The following is a 27326-nucleotide window of genomic DNA, read 5'->3' on the forward strand; positions in this document are numbered from 1 at the left end:
AGTTGCTCAAACTAATAGATCTTAAGTCAGAGAAGGTCTCAACTCTAGGTTTCTTGGGCAGCAACACTAGATTGGTGTGAGTGATGGATTTAGGCATTGCAGCTCCTCCATAGAATTGTAGCACCATGTTGTGTATATCAGCACCAATAACATCCCAGCATGTTTGATAAAACAGGCTAGTGAATCCATCAGGACCAGTAGCACTCACCCCACTAAGCTCAAAAACTGCTGCCCTTACTTCTTCAATTGTTGGCAATCTGCTATGTTCCAAATTCTGATCCATAGTGACCATTAAAGGTACATTATTGAGCAAGGAAAATTCAGAAGCATCACCTTCATTTGTGAACTATTTTTGACAGAAGTCCACTGCAGCTGTAGCCAATTGCTCCTGGTCTTCAATCCATACCCCACTGCCACTTTTGATCCTCTTTAGTTGCAATTTCTTTCTTTTTCCATTGACATGATTGTGAAAGAAACTTGTATTCCTATCTCCTTCAGCAAACCAAGTCATCCCAGCTTTTTGCTTCCAATACTGCTCCTCAATGCTCAAGTATTTCTTCAATTCACATTGAGCCTCTTGAAGCACAATCCTATTCTCAGTTGCAGGCTCTTCTTCAAACAACATCTCCTTCACCCTAACAATGTCCTCCAAAATAGGCAATTGCTTGAAGATATCAGCAAATGTTTCCCTACTCCATTTTTAGAGTGTTGCCTTCACCCTCCTGATATTCTGCTTGAACATAAAAAACGGATCCCCTACGAAATCATCTTCCCAATTCCGTCTCACCACATCCATAAATATAGCATGCTTTGTCCAAAAGTTCAAGAATCTGAAAGGCTTGACAAAATTGGTTGTCTACACCCCACGTGTCATTAGCAATGGTGCATGATCTGATCCAGTTCTGATTAGATGCTCGACTTCAATTGTTGGCAACATGTTCTGAAATGGAAAATTCACAAAACTCCTATCCAATCTCTTGAATATACACTCAGCATTGGATCTCCCACTCCAACATGTAAATGGACTTCCTTTGTACCCTTGCTCAAACAAACCACAAGAGTTTACACAAAATGCAAAATCCTCATATTCAGGAGGGTGTACTGGAAGTCCCCCTATTTTTTCATCTTCATGCAATACCACATTGAAATCCCTGCCTACCAACCATGGTAATTCCATATCACTTGCCAAGTAATACAAGTGATACCACAATTTCAACCTCTCAATTGCTGAACATTTTGCATAAACAAATGTCACAATCACGTGCTACCCTAGGTCATGGTGAAACACTATCACAGTCACCTGTTGCTCAGTATCCTCCACTAATTCCCATTCCACCACTGCATCGAAGAACAACCATATTTGCCCATTAATATTTGCATAAGCAGTCTCCATATTCAACCTCCTTCTATATCTATCAATGAGTCCCTTGTTTTGAAAAGGCTCCATCAATGCAACTACACAAAACTTATTCTCCCTATTCATGTTAATCACCCTAGGAAAGGCCTATTGTGTATTCACAGACCTTATATTCCATATTAATGTTTTGATCATCATCATTTAGATAGAGAAGCTACCCTCCTGGACATTATTCTTGAAGGTTATGGTGGATCTTTACTCTGATTCTTCTTAGTTTTCTTACCTCATTTAGCACTAGATGTGGGTGATAAATCCCCTTCCCTAGCCACTTGTTTGAAGTTTTGTGCAGTTGATTCATCATATCCTTCATCCTCCATTGGATTTTGTCTCAATAAGTCTTCATCAATTGGTGTCATATTGTGTGTGAATAAATCATCTAAATGTTGTAGAGGAGTCTTAAGTGGAACATTAAGATGTAGCTGTATAATTTGGTTAGTGCTAGATTCTAAAGGCACTTACTATATTTCCCCAGATGCTCTTGGAACAATTTTCCGCTCATAACCCCGTTCATACTCCTTGAATTGTAGCTCATAGACACTGCCTAGCCCAGGAGTTACTGTAGTAGTCTGCTCTAAATGCACTGTTCCAGTGAGATCACCATCCTTACCATTGCCTGAAATTTGGTCTGAACTCACTATATCATCCCTAATATTCACATTAATATCTCCATCAAGCTTGTTCTCCAATGCATACACCGGATCACCTTCTACATAGGCCAATATCTCTCCAGTTGCACTAAGGTTGGGGTTTACTATAGCTGCCTCATCAGGTGAACCTGGCTTTAGGCCTGGTGTCACCAGCCTAACGCCCGGTGAGCCTCGCTTTAGGCCTGGCGTCGCCAGTCTAACGCCTGGGGAGCATGGCTTTAGGCCGGTAAGCCTAGCTTTAGGCCTGGCGTCGCCTGCCTATCGCCAGGTGAGCTTGGCTTGTTGACCTTCTTCACCTTGACTTCTGTTGTCTTTGTTGTGCCCAGCTGATCATCCTTAACCTCAACTGCATCACTCTATAAGACCTTTGTAGAGTTTACCTCATCAAGATCCTCAATCTGCCCAGAATCATTAAATGTTTGAGATGGAATCTCATGAAAAGATTGGTTTGTCACATTGAGTTGTTTTAGCTCCTTATTACTAGTCCCAAACCTTCTATGAACCCAGTCGATTGGGGATTCCTTATTAGTCCTTTCATCAGTACGTTGATCACTAGGAACACTAGGATCATCTTTAGGAGCTGAAGACTGAATACCATAAGGAATAGGGTTACCATTATGCTCATTTTCCACCACCTTCTCGGCTGCTTCCTTCTTCACACGCTTATGTTCCTCTTGAGTATTGACTTTCTTTTCATTCTCCTGGCCTTTCTTAGCTTGGTTTTCCCCATGTTCCTTGTTCTTACCATTTCTATGATCCTCACCTTTGCCTTCAGTAATTTGTAGAGTAGGCTGATGAACTTCCTTAACCTCTAATGCATTAAACTTGTTCTTGGTTGCAACTTCCTCAACTTTGGCCTTCCCTTTTCCCTTGTCAGCTTCCTTTCCTTGTTTGTTATCAACAATGTGACCCCTATTATCTCTTTGGTATTTGTTCTTACTTGCTTGCATCCATTCCTGCTTGGCATGATTATTAGTAGGCTTACCAACCACCTTTCCACTAGTTAGGACCTTTGTTGAATTTGCAGCAGTCCCAATTGCATCAGAACTCACCACAACTGCCTTCTCCTTGCTTTGTTCCTCAACACCTTCTTCAAATCTCTTGTGTAATTCAGGATGAATTACCCATCATTCTACCTCACTATGCCCCTATTTTTTGCAAGGTTTGCAATATTTTGGCATATAATCATACTTAATCCTGATCCACTTGAACTCTTCTGGTCCAGATTCATCAGCTTCTTCCACAATCTTAATACGATGAGGGAACTTACTTAACAAGTTAACTTCCACCTTCACCTTAGCACAAGTAGGTCTATTCCCATTTTGAGTGGCTAGGTCTACATGTAATGGATTACCAACTGCACGAGCTAAGGAAAATACACATTCCTTCCCAAAGAAATTAGGAGGCAGTTCTAGAAACCTAATCCAAGCAATGGCAATGAGAGTCTCTTCATCTGGTGTCCACCATGGATTCCATTTTGTACAACGCATCTGCCACATGTCTGACTGAGCTTTTAAATAAAAAAGCTAGCTTTGAAAGAAAATGAACATAGTCCTCCAATAAAGACAGCCTAATCAACACATGATTATCTTTAATTAAACCAACTGAGCAATGGCCTTTAATCTCATATTGAATTGGAATCACTTTACGTAATTCACTAATAACAGGCTTCCCATACAAAAATTTCCCAAGAACTGCAAGTAGAAGTTCTTGTTGTACGATAGATTGCTTCACTTCTTGTTTCTTCCACTTCACAACTAGTTCTCCGTGAAGGAACTCAACTGGTTTCAATGGTAGCGTAGCGAAGGTTTGCGTAGGGGCATTAATGGCAGTAGGTTTTAAGAGTTTTGAGTAATACATGGATTGGAGATTGTTGTTTGTTGTCGTAGATGATTGGGCGATGGGCTGCACCGAAGCTTTGACAGCAGTCATCGCAGGAGGATTGGTTGAGTTGGGTGTCAAAATCTTTGAGTAATCTAGAGTTTGTGGATTGATAGTTGGTGTTTTTTGTGGTTGGGCGATGTTGGAGGATGGCAGACCAGCCAGAAAAGATGGCTGGTCGCCGGCCATCGCGGCCATTGAAGCTCAAACTCACAGCTTTCCGCGATGAACAGTGAAGCGATGCTACTGTTCAATACACTGTAGCAGTGAAACAGAAGCGAAATCACTGTTCGCGCAACTGTTTGGCACTATTCACCGCACTATTTTGCACTGAAGCGGTTGTTCGTGCACTATTCACCGCTACAGTGACGACGAAATTTTGAGAGCAAAATTCTAGAGAGAATTTTTCGGGGGGGTCCCTTCTACCTACAGGTAAGTCGATTTCAATTACATTTTGAAGCCATTCTTATTTATTTTAAATAAGTAATGAAAAATAATAGCGGAACAAATATGAACATACAACCTCCCAACACTGGTAGTACTGAGTCACGAACTCTAACTGAATACATAAAATATTCATCAGAACCGAATATACAATACTGTTTGATTAAAAATTAACAGTACAATGAAATGGAAAGACTCCAAGGGACTGCGACGACCAAGCAGCTCTACCTTGAATCCTTACGATACCACTCTAATTCTGTCCGAGTCCGATATCTCCAATACCTGGATCTGCATAAAAATGTACAGAAGTGTAGAATGAGCACACCACAGCGGTGCCCAGTAAGTATCAAGACTAACCTCAATGGAGTAGAGACGAGGTACCATCAAGACACTCACTAGTCTAATAGCCTGTGCAATAAGATATACAAAAAAATAGAAAACAAATAACAAAAAGGGCAACAAGAACATCATTAATAACGCTCAACAATTTGTGAATATAAGTACACCCAATTAAATCAAGTATTTCAAATAAATATCTTTCACATATAATTCTTCCGAATAAAATCTCTTTCAAATATAATTCCTTCAAATATATATCTTTCAAATATTCTTCCTTTAAATAAATCTCTGTCAAATATAATTTATTCAAATAAATACCTTTCGAATGTAATTTTTTTAAATAAATATTTTTGAATAAAAATCCTTCTAAATAAATATTTTGAATATAATTCTTTCAATTAAAAAATCACCATGTGACACTTCATTTCATAATCATACAACTACTGGTCTCAGTCCATTTTTATATTTTTCATAAACACGGGTCTCATCTCACTTTTATATTTCTACGGCACTTCGTGCCTATAATTAAATCATCATATTTTTCCGGCACCTCGTGCCCTCATTTCATATCACAACTACACAGACAATTCACGTGCCAAATATCATTATCAATGCATATAAGATCCACACGATCAATGTATTTCCGATAAAGTAAGTTTAAAATTTTAAAAACAAGTAAGAAAATCAACAAATAAATGAATTTATTTTAGAAATCATTTGGGTGAAGAAAATAACATTTCAATTAAAATGAAGCACCTGATAGTTGCTGATTTGGATGTAAAACTTATAAGAACTAAAGCACACAACAATTCCTTTTATTCAAAACAACTTAACCTTGAAAACTAATAAAGACTAGAACCACAAATCATCAAAGTCTCGTATAAGATCCAAAGCCAACACATTACAACAAGCAATACAAACACATAATAGAATCAAATATTACATCACAGAAGAGCACAACAATTTACCTATCACGAAAATACAAAAATAACCGAAGACAAGTGCAACCACAGAGAATGTCAACAAAGGTACTCCCGAGATACCGTCTTGTATTCCCAATAGTAAATATGCAACAACAACAATGCCCCCAGGCCATCACAAGTCATCACAATTCAATCCCTGACATTGCCCACCTTGTCTCGCCACGTGTGTAATAGTAAATTAAATTTCCGCCTTATCTCGCCACACGTGCATAATAATGTTCTCACCTTGTCTCGCCACATGAGCAACCCCCACCCCCCGCCCATATATATATATATATATATATATATATATATATAGCCCACCTTGTCACGCCACATGTGCATAAATTAATAGTAATAATAGCACGGCAGAAACCTCGTGCAAACACCCAAACATAACTCCCACAATATAACGTGCCAAAATCACATCTCATAAACTGTACCCCAAGTGCTCAGATATTACAACATATCACAGATTGCACATCAAATGCTCAATTATTACAACTTATCACATATTGCACATCAACTGCTCAATTATTACAATTTATCACAAATTGCACATCAAGTGCCCAATTATTACAACTTGCCACAAAAATCAACAATGCCTATTTTTCACAATAAGGAGTACATGGCTCGACCATAATGTGCACGAAAATCTGAACAAATTATCCGGATATGAACAACTCAACAGAATAATATTTCACATAAAAGTCAAGGTGGCAATCACACAAAATCATCATGTAAAACCAATTTCAACAAACAAGGATCTAGGCATGACAAATAGAGGATTTAATAGGTGCTAATAATTTCCAATTTAATACATAAGGGCATCTAAGGATTTTTAATCAATGAAATTTTCAAATATAAACCAAGTACGTACTCGTCACCTTGCGAGCATCGTTTTCAATTACACAATTTGCACATAAGACTCAATGCCTAAGGGGAAATTTCCTCACTCAAGGTTAAGCAAGACACTTACCTTTTTGAAGTTATGAAGGTATTCCAAAATCGCCTTCTTGCTGGAATTGACCTCCGGATAGCTCAAATCTATCCAAATTAATTGCATAACTTCATTAAAATTCACCGAAAATAATTTCGGATAATAATATGTCGACTTAAAATTTTATTCCAAAAAGTTAACAAAAGTCAACGAGAGGCCCGCCCTTCGGAACCCGATAAATTTTTCATGAAATCCGACACCCATTCCGATACGAGTTCAACCATACCAATTTTATCGACTTCCAATAACAACTTGACTTCTAAATCTTAAATTTTCATTTTTGGAATAGTTTACAAAAATCTTGATTTCTTCCATTTAAATCTGAATTAAATGATCAATATAATCATGGATTCATAAAATATAAACACTTTAGGATATAGAACACTCATCCCAACCAAGCTTGTGAAGAATCCCTCCAGAATCGCACAAATCCGAGATCCAAAAATTCCAAAAAGAAATGCCAAAAATGACCAAGATTAATCCTTATGTTTCAGCCCAGTTTTGCACAGCGGGCATTTTAGTCGCACCTGCGAGCTTGCTTTTGCGAGAAAATTCTCGCTTCGGCGATGCCCAATGACCACTGCCCTCGCACTTGCGGAAGAGCTTCCGCTTCTGCGCTCACGCAGGTGCGGAAAATGTTTCGCACCTGCGACCTTTACCCTTCGCACTCCAGGCCGCATCTGCGACCATTTTGTCGCTTTTGCGGTCGCGCACCTACGACCATTTACATCACAGGTGCGATGGTACCTGAACTGGAAAAATTCCAGAATTCCTTCAAGCAAAATTTGGTCCGTTTAACCATCCGAAACTCGCCCGAGGCCCCCGGGACCTCACCCAATTATACCAACATGTCCCAAAATATAATACGAGCTTATTCGAGGCTTGAAACCACGTCAAACAATGCTGAAATTATGAATCGCGCATCGAATCAAATTATAAGTTTTTTAAATATTCCAACTTCTATATTTTGCGCCGAAACGTATCAAATCAAATCGGAATGACTTCAAATTTTGCACACAAGTCATAATTGACTTAATCGAGATATTTCCATTTCCGGAATCGAAATCCGACCTCGTTATCAAATCTGAACATACGCCTAAGTCCAAAATCATCATACGGAGCTATTGCCATCATCGAAATTCCATTCCGGGGTCATTTGCTCAAAAGTCAACTCTCCAGTCAACTCTTTCCATTTAAGCTTCTAAATAGGAATTGTTCTTTTAATTAAATTCCAAATCTTCCAAAAATCAAACTCGACCACATCCGCGGGTCATAATACATATTGTGAAGCTGCTCGAGACCTTAAGTTACTGATCGGGCGTAAATTCTTAAAACGACAAGTCGGGTCGTTGCATTATCCACCTCTTCAACAAACGTTCGTCCTCGAACGTGCTAAGAATTATTTTGAAGTTACCACATTGATGATTTTTCTTTTACCCATATACTCATGGTTGATCCCACACACGGTATTAGTCTCAACTGGCTATAGCAACTCGTGCCTACGCACACATAAACTTTCTTGATAGTGTTGAAGTAGTTCAAAACTTTTCTAGGGTGTTACATTATTCCCTGCTTAGGATCATTCGCTTTCAAACACATAACATAATTTATCTCTTCTTTTGCACGTCTCTATCCCCAAAGTTATTACTAACTCCCAAATGTTTCAGAAATTTTGGCAGAGTCTCCCCTGTAAGTGGGCCTATCCACCTGCCATAGTAACACCAAAATAACTCCTAATAACATATCCACAACCCAACAAAATACCACAAGGTACCAATGGGTTTCGAAGAGTCCTCGATGGTTTTCTACCGCGGTTTGAGATGGATACTTCCTACCTTGGTGAGGAGCATGTCGCATATTGTGATTTTCTCCTGGATGGGATCAAACGGAAGATTTCTTACTGATCATGCATGTAGTTTACTTGTGACTCAGAGTTGATAATGAGATTCTCGTGTTTTCATATGATGACCTAATAGATGCGGTGCATTCCGTGGGGTTGAGATTTACATGTATGAGGTGGCGGTTCAGTTTTGAAGGAAAGGTCATGAATTCTTAGACAAAATGGATGGTTTCAAATGATTAGGTGAATGTTATTACTACTTGTTAATGACTGATAAGGGTGCGCAATTCTGAAGGCGCACTGTATTAGGACTTACGGATGTTGCATTGGTATTGCGGTACTCGCTTGGTTGTTTGACTGGGATATTCAGATTGTTTGCTATATGGCATGGAAGGCTTATAGCAGCATTTCTCGTGAGGATGATTATGTATGAGGGATGTATTAGTTATTAGAGTGGTGGAGTTGGGGATCGGCTATCATGATTCAGGTGTTCTATGGATTTGGAGACTAGGAGTTCTCAAAAGTAGATTGTCTCATGGTTATGGTTAGGTCATTATGGACCTTTGGATGGTTATTTATCTATTTGTGGATGGCCAGGGTTGATTTGGTGGCCCACTGGTAGGCCCCGTGAGGAAGTGTATTCTACACTTGGTCAGATTTGTTGACTTAGAACTGTCACTATTGAGGGGTGTGTCATTCAGTTATAGTTGAGCTTATTTGTATTCTGAGATGTTTTATGTGTTACTCTTCTATGCTGCGAGGGGTTATGATTTGTTGGTTATATGCACACCCGATGCGGTTCTAGATGGGCTTTGTGGCGGAATTCGAGTGAGATAGTTATTGAAGCGCCGAATGGTTCATTGCGCGTGGGATGTGGTCTTTCTGGGTTGTGGCATACTGTCTTTGAGTATGCGAGTTGTGTGGTATATCATGTGATTACGTCATGGGTTATGGTTATGTCTTGATATAGCATGTTCGGACTTATACAGTGTGTGGATGCGAGATTCGAGTCTTATAAGGAAATTCAGATGTTGGGATTGAGTTCCAAGGTTTATAGGCTAAAGTCAACATAATAATCTTCAATTATGTCGTGTGGTTAGGACATCATTGTTTAGGTGACGTGGGTTCACCCCCGGGTATGTGCATGGTGATGTTACACGACGATTTGATGGCTTTGGAATGACACTTGGCACGTTCGAGGATGGACGTATGTTTAAGTGGGGGAGGATGTAACAACCCAGCTAGTCGTTTTGAGAATTTGCATTCCTCTCAGCTATTTGAAGTCTCGAGCTTCATTGTATGATGTATTATGACATGTGTGAATCGCCGTTTTTGGTTTTCAGGTTATTCGGAATCGATTTAGAAGAATCATTCTCAACTAAGAAGCTTTAAGTTGAAAGAGTTGGCCAAGCTTCACTTTTAAGTATTTGACCCCGGATCAAAGTTTTTATGGTTTTGTTAGGTCCGGATGGTGATTTTGGACTTGGGCGTATGCCCGGATTCGCATTTGGATATTTCTAGAAAGTGTCGGCACATTTTGGCAAAAATTAGAAATTTGGAGGTTTGGAAGGTTGAGAGGCTTGACCGAGAGTTGACTTTGGTGATATCGAGTTCGGAATTCGATTCTGGGAGTTGATATAGCTCTGTTGTGTCATTTGTAACTTGCATGCAAAATTTGACGTTATTCCGGGTAGATTTGCTATAATTCGGCGCGAATTGTAGAAGTTGAGAGTTTCTAAGTTCGATTTGATGTGCGATTCGTAGTTTTGATATTGTTTGATACGATTTGAGTCCTCAAGCAGGTCCGCGTTATGTTATGGATTTTTCTGGTATGTTTCGACGGGGTCCCGGGGGCCTCGGGTGTGTTTCGGATGGGCAACGAGCTATTTCTCTGTATTTTTGGACTGCTGGATTATGTCACCTGGTATTCTTCATTGCGTTCGCACCCTTACTTCTGTGTTCGCATAGTGTTATGGTGGCCTCATATACTTTATTCTTCACAGTCGCGAAGAGGCAACCACATTTGTGAAGATTGAAGGATTTATGATTTCTCGTTCGCGTTCTTATTTACACGATCGCGTATAAGGGAAACTGGATGGCCTTAGGCCCTTGTTGTTAGTGATCGCGTGAATACAACTGTGTTCGCGTAGAGAGCTGGAAACAGTGTGTCGCGTTCGCGAAGGAGGTTTGGTTAGATTTCATTATTTTTGTCTCCGCGATCACGAGTGATGTTCCGCAATCGCGATAAGTAAATCACTAGGCATAATATAAGAACTTCATTTCAAGGGTTAGCCATTTTTATCATTTTGGGAGTTGTAGATCTCGTCTTTGGAAGATGTTTCGTGGGGTTTTCAAGAAATACATTTGGGTAAGTGTTCTATACCCGAATCTTATCATATTTCATGAATCCATTGCTATTTTTATTGTTTAATTAGTGAATTATGTTTGGAATTTCGGGGAGATTTGTAAATTCTTTCAAAATGTAAAATGATGATTTGAGGGACGAATTGGTATCGGAATTTGATAATTTTAGTATGATTGAACTCGTATCGGAATGGGTGTTCAGATTTTTTAAATTTTGTCGAGTTTCAAGGTGCGAGCCCGGGGGTCAACTTTGGGGTTGATTTTTAGTTTTTGATAAAGATTGAAACTTTATTATCCGGAATAGTTTTTTATGAGTTTAATTCATGCTTTGAAGTTATTTTGGCTAGATTTGAGCCGTCCGGAGGTTATTTCACTCGAGCGGGTCATTTTAGAGTATCGGTCTAGCTCCTTCGAGGTAAGTGTCTTGCCTAACTTTGTGGGGGGAGGGAACTACCCCTTAGGAATTGAGTTAATTGTACTATCTTGTTATGTGAAAGTCATGTACGCAAGGTGATGAGAGGGTACACGGTCTATATGTGGTAGTTGACCAGTTCAGAGTGTCTAGTCTTTTCCCATGCCTTTAATTGAATTGTCATAACATGTGATATCTCGTTGTTAGTCTACTCTTACATGCTCTATTTGACGTTGTTAGCACTTATTGTACCTCTTACTCGTTATTTGGCCCTTTTATGCCTTAGTTGAAGTTATTGCCTTCCTTATTGTCTTGTTACTTCTTAATTGTTAAATTTCTTCTATGACTCTGTGCTTATTTGCTACATATCCTAATTGTTGTGATTGCATACCTGGTTATCGTGTGCCTTACCTGTCCTGTCATTGTTTTGTAGAGTTTGTTGTATTCCTTTGATTGTTACGTGATTCCTTTGTTGCCCTATATTCATACCCTTGATTGTAGAGATTTTTGTAAATTGAGTTATTGAATTGTTGCTACTGATTTAAATTATTGTACGGGGGATCGGGTTGCACGTCGCAACAGATGAAATAAGGGTGAATAGTATTGTACGGTGGGATCGGGTTGCACGCCGCAACATAGTTTGTTTATTATTATGATATTGATACGGTGGGATCGGGTTGCACGCCGCAACAGGTAAAATAAGGATGAATCAATATGGTGAAATAAGGGTGAATTATGATATTGACTCTGATTATATGGTGGGATCGGGTTGCGCGCCGCAACATATATTTATTTATTAATATTGATATTCACATGGTGGAATAAGGGTGGATAGTTTTGTACGGTAGGATCGGGTTGCGCGCCGTAACACTTTATGTATTTTGTATTCCTTTTTATATTGTTGGCTTCGGTTGTTTCGTACAAGACTCAAACAATTGGTATCTCCGGTTTTTATCTGGTTTCCGTGGATTTTAGTTGCTTCCATTGATTTATTTCCTTGCCGTTGTTTCATAAATTCTCTTCCTAAATACTATTATTTCGGTGAATTGATTTTAAGATGAATTTACTATGCTGAGTCATTACCTCATATCCTGCTGAGTTGTTAGTAATATAGCGATTTTAAATAAAGGAATTAATAACATGCTTACCTTATATGACTTTTAGGTTAAAACTCACCGTTCTATTCAGTATTTTACCATTTCTAATAGTTGTCATGTTTTATCTTAATTGATTTCTCAACTTAATCTCCTTAACCTGTCTGATATTTTTACTTTACTTAAAAAGGAATTTTTATTATGTTTTAATTTAATAAATCCTATATTAAGTTCAGTAGCTTATCCGATGTTGTATTTTATTTAAAAATATTATTTTCTTCACCCGAATGATTTCTAAATAAAACCTATTTTTCTCATTGATTTCCTACTTGGTTCAAAAACTGTAACTTTACCTTACGATACATATATATAAATAAAATCTATGGAATAACCTAAATAGCATTGGTCACGGATATTATGTACCGAGTAGCACGTGAAATTTGTCGTACAAAGTGAGATCGAGAATATGGGCACAAGGTGCCATGTGTGTTAAGGGATTGGAAGTTGTGACTTATGATTTGAGAATACTAGAAGTGAGATTATTGAAATTGTGTATTGGAAATGATTTGATTGGTTGAGTTGACATCGCTTTCCCTATGTGGGCACATTTACACTACATTTGTACCCCGACTATGTGGCTTCTTAATTATTTGGTTATTTCTCGTTGCCATTCGTGTCCCCCTTATCTTTACTTCTGTTTGTGAGTTGAATGTGTTCTGCTATTGGCATTACATTTATATTCCTTCCTTGTTAGCTTTATATCATAACCTACACAGGTTTACATATTCGGTAGGTGTCTTGGCCTGGCCTCGTCACTATTCTATGGTGGTTTGACTCGATACTTACTGGGTACTACTGTGGTATACTCACGCTATGCTTCTGTACATTTTTTGTGCAGAACCAAGTACTTCGAATCGAGCTAATTTTGAGACTTGTGCTTGTTCGTCTGTGTAACGACCCGACCGGTCGTTTTGAGCATTTCCATCCCGTTCAGCAATTTGAAGTCTTGAGTAGCATCGCTTTATGTATTATGACTTATTTGAATCGTCGTTTTGGTTTTCAGGTTATTCATAATTGATTTGGAATAATGATTCTCAATTAAGAAGCTTTAAATTTGAAGAGTTGACCAAGTTTGGATTTTTAGTATTTGACCTCGGATTGGAGTTTTGATGGTTGCATTAACACCGTTGGGTGACTTTGGACTTAGGATCGTGTCCAGATTTTGATTTGGAGGTCCGTAGTTGAATTTGGCTTGAAATGACTAAAGTTGGATTTTTGGAAAGTTTGACCGAGAGTGAACTTTTTGATATCAGATTCGGATTTTGGTTCCGGGAATCAAAATAGCTTTGTTATGTCATTTGGCACTTGTGTGCGAAATTTGGGTTCATTCCGGGTTGATTTGCTATGTTTCGGTACGAGATATGGAATTGAAAAGTTCAAAGTTCATAGTTTTTGATTTGGGGTGATATTCATCTTTGCATGTTGTTATATGTGATTTGAGGCCTCGAGTAAGTCCGAGTTATGTTAGGGGACTTGTTGGTATACTTGGATGGGGTCCTGAGGGGCTCGGGCGTGTTTCGGATTGATTTCAGATCTTTTTTCTTCATGTTTTCACTGCTGGTAGCCTTCTTCGCGATCGCGAAGATTGGCACGCGATCGCGTAGTATATCAGAGGAGTTGGCCTTTTACCTTCATTTCGTTGCGCCAGTGGCATCGCGTTCGCGAGCCTTTGTGAGGTCTGGGCATCGCGTTCGCGCCCTTATGATTGCGTTCATGTAGGGCAGAGATGAGAAGTTGGGACTAGGGAGTATGCCTTCGCGTTCGCAAAGTAGCTTACGCAATCGCGTAAGGTGGAGCTATTGTGAATCACGTTCGCGAGGGCTATGCCGCAAACGCGTAGAGTGTTTTGGTGGTAGGTTATTTTTTTCATCGTGAACGCGATGGGTTTTCCGCTTTCCCATAAGAGAAATGCCTAGGCAGATTATAAAGTACTCTATTTCGAAGGTTTCGACCATTTTTACATTTTTGGAGCTATGGAGCTCGGACTGAGGCGATTCGTGAAGCAATTTTCACCATATGAAATGGGGTAAATGTTCTCTACTCGATTTTGATTATATTTCATGAATCTATCTTCGATTTTGGCTTTTGGTTGATGAATTTTAAAGAGGAAATTGGGGGTTTTAGCCTAAAGTTTCATAATATGAATTTTTGAATTTTGAACATCGATTCGGAGTCGGATTTGAGTGAAACTAGTATGGTTGGACTCGTAATTGAATGGGTTGTCAAATTTTGTAAGTTTTGTTAGGTTCTGAGGTGTGGTTCTGGGTGTGACTTTTGGCCGATTTTGGGTTTTGATTAAGGGTTCGATCTTTATCATTTGAAATTGTTTCTTTAGGCTTCATTTGATGTATTTGAGTTGTTTTTGGCTAGTTTCGAGCCGTTCGGATGTCGGTACGCGCAGGATGGAATTCTTGGAGCATCGTTTGGCTTGCTCGATATTGGAATTTTCTTGTTCAAGATAAGTAACATTTCTAAACTTAGTGTTGAGGGTACGAAACCTCAAATTACGTGTTATGTGATTAGTGTTGAGGTGACGCATATGCTAGGTGATGGGCATGTGGGCGTGCACCGTATAGGTTATGACTCAGTTATTTCTGTGGTACTGTGTAGTTACCTGATCATACTTATAACCATGAAATCCATACATACTTGAGCTATTGAGCTGTGATGCATGTTAGAAACCATGCCTAGGCTGGATGCTTATCTTGTTGGGACCCACTGAGGTCATTTTTGTTGTTGGGCTATCTTCTTTCATTGCGTTACATACTCAGTCATACGCATTCATATGCATATCATATCTCAGTATCTGTTGTCATTTATTGATACATTATATCATTCTTTTGGGCTAGTTTCATGGCATTGTGAGCCCGAGAGACTGGAGAGTTTGATGACTGAGTGAGGCCTAGGGCCTAAGTGAGAGTGATATTATGTGATCGGGCTGCACGCCGCAGCATGTTTGATTACATTTTATGGGATCGGGCTACATACCGCAGCGATATAGCGTTTGGGCTGAATGAGCCCCTTCGGAGTCTGTACGCACCCCTAGTGAGCTCAGTTGATTATATATATGTATATGGATCGGGTTGCATGCCGCAACGATACTTATGGCTATATGTATATGGATCAAGTTGCACGCTACAACGAGCCTTATGGCTATATATATATATATATATATATATGTGTGTGTGTGTGTGTGTGTGGGTGGGTGGGGGGGGATTGGGTTGCACACCACAGCGAGTATTATACAGTGCTGAGTGATTGAGTTTGCTGAGTATTGAGCACGGTAAGATAGAAATGTGAGACAGTCAGATTGAGTACTTTGAGGTGTGAGTACATGAGTTCATCACTAAGAGGCATTGCATTTGACATGCGCACTTGAGATACATGCATATAGATGTATTTCCTTCTGCTGCCCGGTTTTGGTGACATTCATGATTTTACCTCTATCTTCACATATAGGCATAGATATATACTTTCCTCATGCTATCTGGAAATGAAACATTTACCTGTTGAACGGTTTTTGGGAAAAATTACAGTTTTCAAACTTACTCATATTTTCGACGATTTCGGTAAAGGATTTGGGTTTTCATTAATATACTTGAAAAGAGGAACTATTTTCGGGAATTATGAAAAAGCTGAGCATTTTGAATTCTGGGTTACTTCTTTAATTACTTGCTTTACGTTGTTATGAACTATTGTTGGCTATTGGTGTTGGACCCGACCTTTGTTCCAGCTCGTCACTACTTTCAAGCTAAGGTTAGGTTTGTTACTTATTGAGTACATGGGGTCGGTTTTACTCATATTATACTTCTGCACCTTGCGTGCAGATGTTGACTATTGATGATGTTGTGTTCGACGGGAGTTGGATTTGAAGACGTACCTGCGTTCCGGTTGTAGCTGCCTCTTTTCCATGGTAGCCTTAGATTCATAGAACCCTTTTTATGTACTTTTCAAACAAATGATGTATTTACTTCATTTCAGCTTTGTAAACTCTATTCTTAGAAGCTCATGATTTGGACTACCAATTCTTGAGAAATGTATAAGATTCAGTTAACTTCTCTATTTAATTATTTTATTGATTTCATTGGGATTGGATATTTGTTAGTTATCTTACCTAGCGGGTTGGATTAGGTACCATCACAACTAGTTGGAATTTGGATCGTGATAGATTGTATTAGAGCTCTAGGTTCATAGGTTCTATAAGTCATGATCAAGTGTTTAGTAGAGTCTTGCGGATCGGTATGATGACATCCATACCTATCTTCGAGAAGCTAAAGGACATTTAGGCTATACATCCCATCTTTCTTTCCTTATCATGCGGCATTGGTTCACTTGAAGCGTAACTCTTTGAAGTCCTTCCACGCATTCGTATGCGCACATGAGTGCCCGGTATCAGCTATGCATTGATGGCTTGTGATTTTTCCATGGATGAGGTACGATATGTGATTTTGGCATGCTCATGATGGGCCAGTTTAGAGGACTTGAGGTTGGGTTTCGACTATAGCTTGAGCACGGAGATTTCATTTGTGTGAGCTCGTACTTTTTGACTTATATGTCTGGTAGTGTCCCTATTAGTGGAATTTGTGATTTGATGACTATGTGATGAGTATGATGTGACTATGGGATGTGTTTAGATTGTTCGAATGTGACGAGAAGAGTTTTCTTGAGATGTAGAAAGGACTATAGGGTAATTGATTTCCGTCTTGATTAGACGTATAGTCTCGAGTTATGAGTGTATTGGAGGATCTTTCATGTTGTTTAACTGTGGAGCGGATTAGATTCTCCTGTTTTGTTGATGAGTTCAAAATCAGGAAGATTAAGTGATTACATAGTAGTTGTAACTGCGGAAGGGTATAGAGAGATATTAGTTTGAGGCAAAGCAGGTGGGTTATCTCTTGCGGGGGTCCTGAGGTTGCGTGATCCCTATGTTGTTTTGTAGAGAGTTCTCTTTTACCAGTGAATTATATGTGTTGCAATTTGAATTTGGATCGCTTATGGGAGTTGGCTTGACTGTTACTAGGGTAAATGCGAGGTTTTCATATGATTTGAGGTATTAGATGGTTTATGTTACATGATCTTATGAAGGATTTAGTAGAATCTTACTACGGTATTATGGCAGTATGGGGTGTGGCTATTGTAAGTTGTTAGATGCTTTATTCCTTGGCTTTGAGCCAAGTGGGGGAGTCTACTATTGACGAGTTGATTGCACGGTTAGGTGTTGTATTGGTTTCAGTTTGAGGTATACTTATGAATCAGATATGACTTGCAGAGGTTGACTTAGAGGATGAACCGAATAAGGAAATCTCTGGATACTTGTTGCATTACACTTCATGGGTATATGGAAATCATGGAACGATTTGAGTTGTTATTCGTAACGGATGTACTGCGCATGGTGTAGGAATTTGCTCGGTTGCGTTAAGACGGGGTTACTTACTTGGGTATCGGTGTGCTAACGGGACACAGGTCATTCGGTCCATCTGGTCGGTTTAATTAAGATTTGAGCAGAGTGGAAGGCTCTCATGAACGGTTCTAATAGATGCAAGATTTAAATGTAGCAATTGGTAACTTTCAGGATTTGTATATGGCTAGAAATTGAGATTTTCATTGGATGGTGTCGAGACTCGCGGTATGTCTATATCATTGTGGATTATACACTTCAATATCAGGGAGGTGAAGGAAAGTAATTTTAGGTTCACATAAGGTCTCTTCAGAGTGGGCGCATCGGTTGTGGTGCCTTGGGGTGCTTAAGGGGTTATACAATGGTTTATGATCCTTCGGGCGGTGTAGTTTCATGCTAGGGTCTTGGGTGGTGAGTTTTGGTTACGGATCGTGGTACTATGGCAAGGAGGAGTATCAACTTAAAGGTAATTCGGAAGGAACTTGCAGAAATAAGGCAGCTTGATAGTAGGTTGGATCAGCACAGTAATGGATTTAATCGGTTCTTTGGGTACTTATGATGCGGCGAGTCGCTACAGGTGTTTCGTGGTAGTGCTCTTGGGTTTTGGTGACCTGCGCTGGTTGAGTTAGAGAGATTTGGTTCTGATAGTTTGGTTATGTGCAAATGGATTCCATAAAGTTTTTAATGGTTTCTACCATGGTTCGAGGTGTATATTTCCTACTGGTGTGTAGAACATGTTTATGTTATGTATTGTGATTTTCTCCTGGATAAGATCAAATGGAAGGTTCCTGGTTAATTGAATAAGTATAATACTTGTGACTCATAGTTAATTTTGAGATTTTCGTATTTTTGTTATATGATGGCATAATAGGTGTGGTGTGGTGTGTAGGATTGATATTTGCATGTGCAAGATCACGATTCGGTTTTGAAAGGAAGGTCCTGAATTCTTAGGCAGCATAGACAATTTCAGATGACTAGGTAAATGATATTACTATTTGGTATTGCTTGATGAGAGTGTACATTTCAGAAGGGGCATTGTGTTTTGATTTATGGATACTTCGTTGGTACTGCGGCACTCTCCTAGTTGATCGATTGCTTATATTCAAATTTTGCTATGTGGCACGAAAGAATTATAGAAGTATTCCTCGTGGAATGATCGTGTATGAGAGATGTGTTAGACCTTCGGGCAGTGAAATTGGGATCAGCTATTGTGATTCGTGTGTCTATGGATTAGGAGACTAAGAGTTCTCAGGAGCAGATTGTTTCATGGTTGTGGACTATGAAGTTGTGGCCAAAGCTATCCAGATGATAGTATGTGTTATGATTCAGTCATTGTGGACTTTCGGAGGGTTATTTATCTATTTGTGGGTGACCAGAGTTGATTTGGGGGTCCATTGGTAGGCCCAATTAGGAGGTGTATTCTACACCGAGCCGGATTGGTTGGCTTTATACTACTATTGTTGAGGGATGTGCCATTCGGTTGTTGTTGAGCTTATTCATGTTCTGAAATAATTTGTGAGTTACTCTGTTGTGCTACGAAGAATTGTGAATTGTGGGTTATATATATATATATATATATATATATATGTGGATCGGGTTGCACGTCGTAACGAGTATTGTACAGTGCTGAGTGATTGAGTGTGCTGAGTATTGAGCACCGTAAGAAAGAAATGTGAGACAGTGAGATTGAGTACTCTAAGAGTGTGAGTAATGAGTTCATAACTGAGAGGCATTGCATTTGACATGCATACTTGAGATACATGCATAGAGATGCATTTCCCTCTACTGCCCGATTTTGGTGACATTCATGATTTTACCTGTATCTTGACATATAGGCATAGAGATGTACTTTCCACATGCTATCTGGAAATGAAACATTTACCTGTTGAAAGGTTTTTGGAAAAAAATACAGTTTTCAAACTTACTCATATTTTCGATGATTTCGGTAAAGGATTTGGGTTTTCACTGATATACTTAAAAAGTGGAACTATTTTCGGGAATTATGAAAAAGCTGAGAATTTTGAATTCCGAGTTACTTCTTTAATTACTTGCTTTATGTTGTTATGAACCGTTGTTGGCTATTGGTATTGGACCTGACCTTTGTTCCAGCTCGTCATTACTTTCAACCTAATGTCAGGTTTATTACTTATTGATGGAGTCGGTTGTACTCATACTACACTTCTGCACCTTGCTTGCAGATGTTGACTGCAGATGTTGTTGTGTTCGACGAGAGCTAGATTTGAAGACGGACCTGCGTTCCGGTTGTAGCTGCCTCTTATTCATGGTAGCCTTAGATTCATACAACCCTATTTATGTACTTTTCAAACAAATGATGTATTTACTTCATTTCAGCTTTGTAAACTCTATTCTTAGAAGCTCATGATTTGGACTACCAGTTCTTGGAAAATGTATAAGATTCAGTTAACTTCTCTATTTAATTGTTTTATGGGGATTGGATAGTTGTTAGTTGGCTTACCTAGCGGGTTGGGTTAGGTGCCATCACGACTAGTTGGAATTTGGGTCATGACAGGCTAGAGGCTTCAAAGTACACTTGCCGGACGCTCGCAGGCTCCTAAGTTACCTTCTGTTGTATTTATTTCCATTGTTTCCTATTAGTCCAAAACAGAGATGTATTCGTTATGTATAATTACTCCTAGAAAGGCTTATGACTTGCACTACCATTTTTGGGATATTGTATCATGTTGAGACTATTGGTTCATGTTTAATAGCTGTTTAGTAGAACCTGTTATCATTTTGGTATGTGTTAGGCCTACCTAGTTTTAGAGATTAGGTGCCATCACGACTCCTTCGGAGGGATTTTGGATCATGACAAGTTGGTATTAGAGCTCTAGGTTCATAGGTGCTAAGAGACATAAGCAGGTTTAGTAGAGTCTTGCAGATCGGTACAAAGACGTATGTACTTATCTTCGAGAGGCTACGGAAACTATTAGGAAACTCCACCTCTTTCATTCCTTATCGTGCGATATTAATTCAGCTCGAAACATATATCTTATGTTCCTTTGCATCCACTAGTGTATCATATTGCGCACTCAATATCAGCTATGCGCCGACGGTTTGTGATGTTATGGATGGGCTACGAGGTAGCCAGGGATGCTCAAACATTGTCTCAACGTGTCGTCCAGACTGAGGATGTAGGGGTATTGAGAGACTATTCAGTTGTTCACATGGGGGTGCAGTGGGTTCTAGCATTTGGTTGATAAGTACGAGCTTGGGAAGGTTTAATTGGTTGACTAATGGTTACGATCGTGGTAGGGTCACGAGGTGGATGTTGATTGAGGATAGATGGTGGTGTTAAAGACTATGTGGTTCGTACGGGATTTCTACTCATTGAAAGGTACATATTAGCATTTGAAGCACTAGAGGGAGCGAGTTTGACAATCATGAGTTTGTGGATCATCGGATGTTGTGTCCTATGGCTTCGCACCAAGTGGGGGAGTTCACTATCGACGAGCATCTTGTAGAGTAAGGTGTTGTATCAGCTTTAGACGGGGATATATGTATACGGTATTGAAAGGTTCCTCGAAATTTGCATATGACTAAGATCTGATATTTGCATGGGATGATGATTGGGGCTTACGGCATTTCTGCGTCATTAATGAATTTACACTTTAGCATTGGAAAGGTTAGAGAAACAACTTCAGATTCACATAAGGTCTCTTCAGAGTGGGTATCTCGGTTGTGGCATTATGGGTTACTTCAGAGGAATACGGTGGTTTATGAGCTTTTGGGCTACGTGGTTCGTGCTAGGATCTCTTATAGTGAGCTTTGGATGAGGATCGTGGTGTTGTGACAAGGAGAAGTGTCACCTGGAAGGCAATTCGGGAGGAACCCGGAGAAATATGACAGCTTGGTAGTATGTTGGATCAATGCAGTAATGGTATGATCGGTTCCTTGGGTACTATTGATGTGGTGAGTCTCTACAGGTGTTTTATGGCAATACTCTTGGATTTGGCAGCCTGCGTGGCTTGGAGAGTTAGAGAGATTCAGTTCTGATGGCTTGTCTATGTACCAATGGGTTTCGAAGAGTCCTCGATGGTTTTCTACCATGGTTTGAGATAAATACTTCTTACCGGCGTGAGGAGCATGTCGTGTATTGTGATTTTCTCCTAGATGGGATCAAACGAAAGATTTCTGACTAATCATTCATATAGTTTACTTATGACTCAGAGTTGATAATGAGGTTCTTGTGTTTTTATATGATGACCTAATAGATGCGGTGCATTCCGTGGGGTTAAGATTTACATGTACGAGGTGGCGGTTCAGTTTTGAAGGAAAGGTCATGTATTCTTAGACAACATGGACGGTTTCAAATGATTAGACGAATTTTATTACTACTTGTTAATGACTGGAAATAGTGCCTAATTCAGAAGACGCATGGTGTTGTGACTTATGGATGCTTTATTATTATTGCGGTACTCGCTTGGTTAGTCGACTGTGGATATTCAGATTTTTCCTATGTGGCATGAAAGGCTTATAGCAGTATTTCTCGTGAGGATGATTATGTATGAGGGATGTATTAGTTATTGGAATAGTGAAGTTGGGGATCATCTATCGTGATTCGGGTGTTCTATGGATTTGGAGACTGGGAGTTCTCAAAAGCAGATTGTCTCGTGGTTGTGGACTGTGAAGATGTGACCAAAGTTAGTCAGATGGTAGTATGTATTATGGTTAGGTCATTGTAGACCATCGAAGGGTTATTTATCTATTTGTGGATGACTAGGGTTGATTTGGGGCCCCATTGGTAGGCCGTATAATGATGTGTAATCTACATCAGGTCAAATTTGTTGACTTAGCACTGTCCCTGTTGAGGGGTGTGTCATTCGGTTAAAGTTGAGCTTGTTCGTATTCTGAGATGTTTTATGTGTTACTCTTCTACGTTGCGAGGGGTTGTGATTTGTTGGTTATATGCGCACTCGATGCGGTTCTGGTTGGGCTTTGCGGCGAAATTCGAGTGAGATGGTTATTGGAGCGCTGAATGGTTGATTGCGCGTAGGCTATGGTATTTTCGGGTTGTGGCATATTGTGCTATTTACTTCTCCATGGTTATGGTCACGCACTACGTGTACTTGATGTCGAATTGCATGTAGTTGTTAATTTTGAGCATTGTGGCTTGAGGTATTTCGTATGGACCGGTGTTGGATGGGTCATGAATTGCAACAGGGCTATGATGGGACATGACTCTTTGCATTAGATTGGTGTGTCGTGATCCTACTGTGTGTGATGGGTTCATAGCGTTGAGATGTAGTGGTGCTTGTTAATCTGATGAGTGGTTATAAGTTTCTATGCGTTGCTTTTATCGTTGGCACTGTGTTGAGGATTTGAACAAGGTTTTATTTGATGAGGTTCATTATCGGTATTGGGTTTGTTTTGAGCAGCTACTGCGATCGAGAATTCTCGCTATGAGTATGCGACTTGTATTGTATGTCATGTAATTACGTCATGGGTTATGGTTATGGCTTGATATAGCGTGTTCGGACTTATACAGTGTGTGGATGTGAGATTCGAGTCTTGTAAGGAATTTTGGATATTAGGATTGAGTTCCAAGGTTTATGGGCTAAGGTCAACATAATAATCTTCAGTTGTGTCATGTGGTCAGGCCTTCATGGTTTGGGTGACGTGGGGTCACCCCCGGGTATGTGCACGATGAGGTTACACGACGATTTAATGGCTTTAGAACGACTCTTGGTACGTTCGAGGATGAACGTATGTTTAAGTGGGGGAGGATGTAACGACCCAGCAGGTCTTTTTGAGCATTTGAATTCCGTTCAGCAATTTGAACTCTCGAGCTGCATCGTATGATGTATTATGACATGTGTGAATCGCCGATTTTGGTTTTCAGGTTATTCAAAATCGATTTAGAAGAATGATTCTCAACTAAGAAGCTTAAATATGAAGAATTGACCAAGCTTGACTTTTGAGTATTTGACCCCGGATTGAAGTTTTTATGATTTCGTTAGAGGTTCATATGGTGATTTTCGACACATTTTGGCAAAAATTGGAAATTTGTAGGTTTGGAAGGTTGAGAGGTTGGACCGGGAGTTGACTTTCTTCATATCGGGTTTGGAATTTGATTCCGGGAGTTGATATAGCTACGTTGTGTCATTTGGAACTTGCATGCAAAATTTGACGTCATTCTGGGTAGATTTGATATGATTCGGTGCGAGTTGTAGAAGTTGAAAGTTCCTAAATTCATTAAGTTTGATTTGATGTGCGATTCGTAGTTTTGATGTTGTTTGATATGATTTGAGGTCTCGAGCAGGTCCGCGTTATGCTATGGAACTTATTGGTATGTTTCGACAAGGTCCCGGGGGCCTCAGGTGTGTTTCGGATGGGCTACAGGCTATTTCTCTGTGTTTTTGGACTGCTGGTTTCTGTCACCTGGTGTTCTTCATCGCGTTCACGCCCTTACTTCTGCATTCGCATAGTGTTATGGTGGCCTCAGATATTTTGTTCTTCGCGATCGCGAAGAGGCGACCGCGTTGGCGAAGAGGCGATCGCTTTCGCGAAGAGGAGACCGCGTTCGCAAAGAGGCGACCGCGTTCGCGAAGGTTGAATGATTTATGTTGTTGCATTCGCGTTCTTTGTTACGCGATCGCGTATAAGGGAAATTGGAAGGCCTCAGGCCCTTGTTGTACGCGATCACGTGAATGCAACCGCGTTCGCGTAGAGAGCTGGAAACAGTGTGTCGTATTCGCGAAGGAGTTTTGGTCAGTTGTCATCATTTTTGTCTCCGCGATCGCGAGTGATGTTCCGCGATCACGATGAGTAAATCACTCGGCAGAATATAAGAACTTCATTTCGAGGGTTAGCGATTTTTATCATTTTGAGAGTTGTAGACCTCGGCTTTGGGAGATTTTTCGTGAGTTTTTCAAGCAATTCATTGGGGTAAGTGTTCTCTACTGGAATCTTATCATATTTCATGAATCCATTGCTATTTTCATTAGTTAATTAGTGAATTAAGTTGGGAATTTGGGAAAAATTTGTAAAAAATTTCAAAATGTAAAATGATGAATTGAGGGACGAATTGGTATCGGAATTTGATAATTTTAGTATGGTTGAACTCGTGTCGGAATGATGTTCAGATTTTTATGAATTTTGTTGGGATCCGAGGTGCGAGCCCAGGTGTTGACTTTTGGGTTAATTTTTAGTTTTTGATAAAGATTGAAGCTTTATTATCTGAAATAGTTTCTTATGAGTTTTATTCATGCTTTGAAGTTATTTTGACTAGATTTGAGCCGTCCGGAGGTTATTTCACTCGAGCGGGTCATTTTAGAGTATCGATCTAGCTCCTTTAAGGTAAGTGTCTTGCCTAACTTTGTGTGAGAGAAACTCCACCTTAGGAATTGAGTTAATTGTACTATCTTGTTATGTGAAAGTCGTGTACGCAAGGTGACGAGTGGGTACACAGTCTATATATGGTAGTTTCTTTCCTTATTGTCTTGTTACCTCTTAATTGTTGAATTTCTTCTATGACTATGTGCTTAACTGCTACATATCCTAATTGTTGTTATTGCATACCTGGTTATCAAGTACCTTACCTGTCCTGTCATTTTTTATAGAGTTTGTTGTATTCCTTTGATTGTTACGTGGTTCCTTTGTTGTCGTGTATTCATAGCCTTGATTGTAGAGATTCTTGTAAATTGAGTTATTGAATTGTTGCTATTGATTTAAATTATTGTACGGGGGATCTGGTTGTACGCCGCAACAGGTAAAATAAGGGTGAATTGTATGGTGAAATAAGGGTGAATAGTATTGTACGGTAGGATCAGGTTGCGCGCCGCAACATATTTTGTTTATTATTATGATATTGATATGGTGGGATCGGGTTGCATGCCGCAACAGGTGAAATAAGGGTAAATTGATATGGTGAAATAAGGATGAATTATAATATTGACTTTGATTATATGATGAGATCGGGTTGCAGGCCGCAAGATATATTTTTTATTTAATACTATTGATATTCACATGGTGGAATAAGGGTGAATAGTATTGTATGGTGGGGTCGGGTTGCGCGCCACAAAAGTTTATGTGTTTTGTATTCCCTATTGTATTGTATTGGCTTCAGTTCTTTCGTGCGAGACTCGGAGAATTTGTATTTCCGATTTTTCGCTGGTTTCCTAGGATTTTAATTGTTGCCATTGATTTATTGCCTTGTCGTCGTTTCCTGAATTCTCTTCTTAAATACTATTATTTCGGTGAATTGTTTTTTAAGAAGAACTTACTACGCTAATTCATTACCTCATATCCTGCTGAGTTGTTAGTAATATAGCGATTTTAAATAAAGAAATTAATAACATGCTTATCATATGTGACTTTTAAGTTAAAACTCGCCGTTCTATTCGGTATTTTACCATTTCTAATAATTGTCATATTTTATCTTAATTGATTTCTCAACTTAATCTCCTTAACCTGTCTGATATTTTTACTTTACTTAAAAAGGAATTTTTATTATGTTTTAATTTAATAAATCCTATATTAAGTTCAGTAGCTTATCTGATGTTGTATTTTATTTTAAAATGTTATTTTCTTCACCTGAATGATTTCTAAATAAAACTTATTTTTCTCATTGATTTTCTACTTGGTTCAAAAACTGTAACTTTACATTACGATACATATATATAAATAAAATCTCTGGAATACCCTAAATAGCATTGGTCATGGATATTATGTACCGAGTAGCACGTGAAATTTTTCGTACAAAGTGACATCGAGAATATGGGCACAAGGTGCCCGGTGTGTTAAGGGATTGAAAGTTGTGACTTATGATATGAGAATACGAGAAGTGAGATTGTTGAAATTGTGTATTGGAAATGATTTGATTGGTTGAATTGACATCGTTTTCCCTACGTGAGCACATTTACACTACATTTGTACCCCGACTATGTGGCTGCTTAATTACTTGGTTATTTCTCGTTGCCATTCCTACCCCCCTTATTTTTACTACTGTTTGTGATTTGAATTCGTTCTGCTATTGGCATTACATTGATATTCCTTCCTTGTTAGCTTTATATCATATCCTGCACAGGTTTACATGTTCGGTAGGTATCTTGACCTGGCCTCGTTACTACTTTATCAAGGTTAGGCTCGATACTTACTGAGTATCACTGTGGTGTATTCATGCTATGCTTCTTCACATTTTTGTGCAGAACCAAGTACTTCAGATCAAGCTGATTTTGAGACATATGCTTGTGCGGCTGGAAACTTCAAGGTACACTTGCCGGACGTTCACAAGCTCCTAAGTCACCTTCTGTTGTATTTATTTCCATTATTTCCTATTAGTCTGGAATAGTGAGAGACAACTAGAAAGAGATATCTTTTAAGTGAGAGAGAATATCAAGGGAGAGATTTTAGGATATGAAAAGTTGTACATAATTGAATTACAAAAGTAAGATTTTGTAACAAAAGTACAGTGCTTTAAATTACTTGGCGAAGTCGAAAACACAATAA

At 39.2% G+C, this 27326-nt stretch overlaps 1 protein-coding gene across 1 annotated transcript; it reads right to left on the reverse strand.

Annotated features, from left to right (window-relative positions):
* Nucleotides 1-346: 346 nt before the first annotated feature.
* On the reverse strand, nt 347-1483 carry LOC138901071 (uncharacterized). The gene is made up of 3 exons (XM_070188798.1): nt 1269-1483; nt 861-1151; nt 347-689 (listed from the first exon to the last, which is right to left on the reverse strand). The coding sequence occupies exons 1-3, from the start codon at nt 1481-1483 to the stop codon at nt 347-349; spliced, it is 849 nt and encodes a 282-aa protein (XP_070044899.1).
* Nucleotides 1484-27326: the final 25843 nt, after the last annotated feature.

This window comes from Nicotiana tomentosiformis, chromosome 11, assembly GCF_000390325.3.
Source record: "Nicotiana tomentosiformis chromosome 11, ASM39032v3, whole genome shotgun sequence".
NCBI classification, from domain to species: Eukaryota; Viridiplantae; Streptophyta; class Magnoliopsida; order Solanales; family Solanaceae; genus Nicotiana; species Nicotiana tomentosiformis.

What these genes read in the sequence shown, in the direction of transcription:
- LOC138901071 (XM_070188798.1), bottom strand. Translation starts at nt 1,483, where the DNA reads ATGAATAGGGAGAATAAGTTTTGTGTAGTTGCATTGATGGAGCCTTTT. An exon ending in GTGTTTCACCATGACCTAGG is followed by an intron (nt 1,152 to 1,268) that starts GTAGCACGTGAT and finishes GTTGGTAGGCAG; the next exon opens with GGATTTCAATGTGGTATTGC. An exon ending in TTGCTAATGACACGTGGGGT is followed by an intron (nt 690 to 860) that starts GTAGACAACCAA and finishes AAAATGGAGTAG; the next exon opens with GGAAACATTTGCTGATATCT.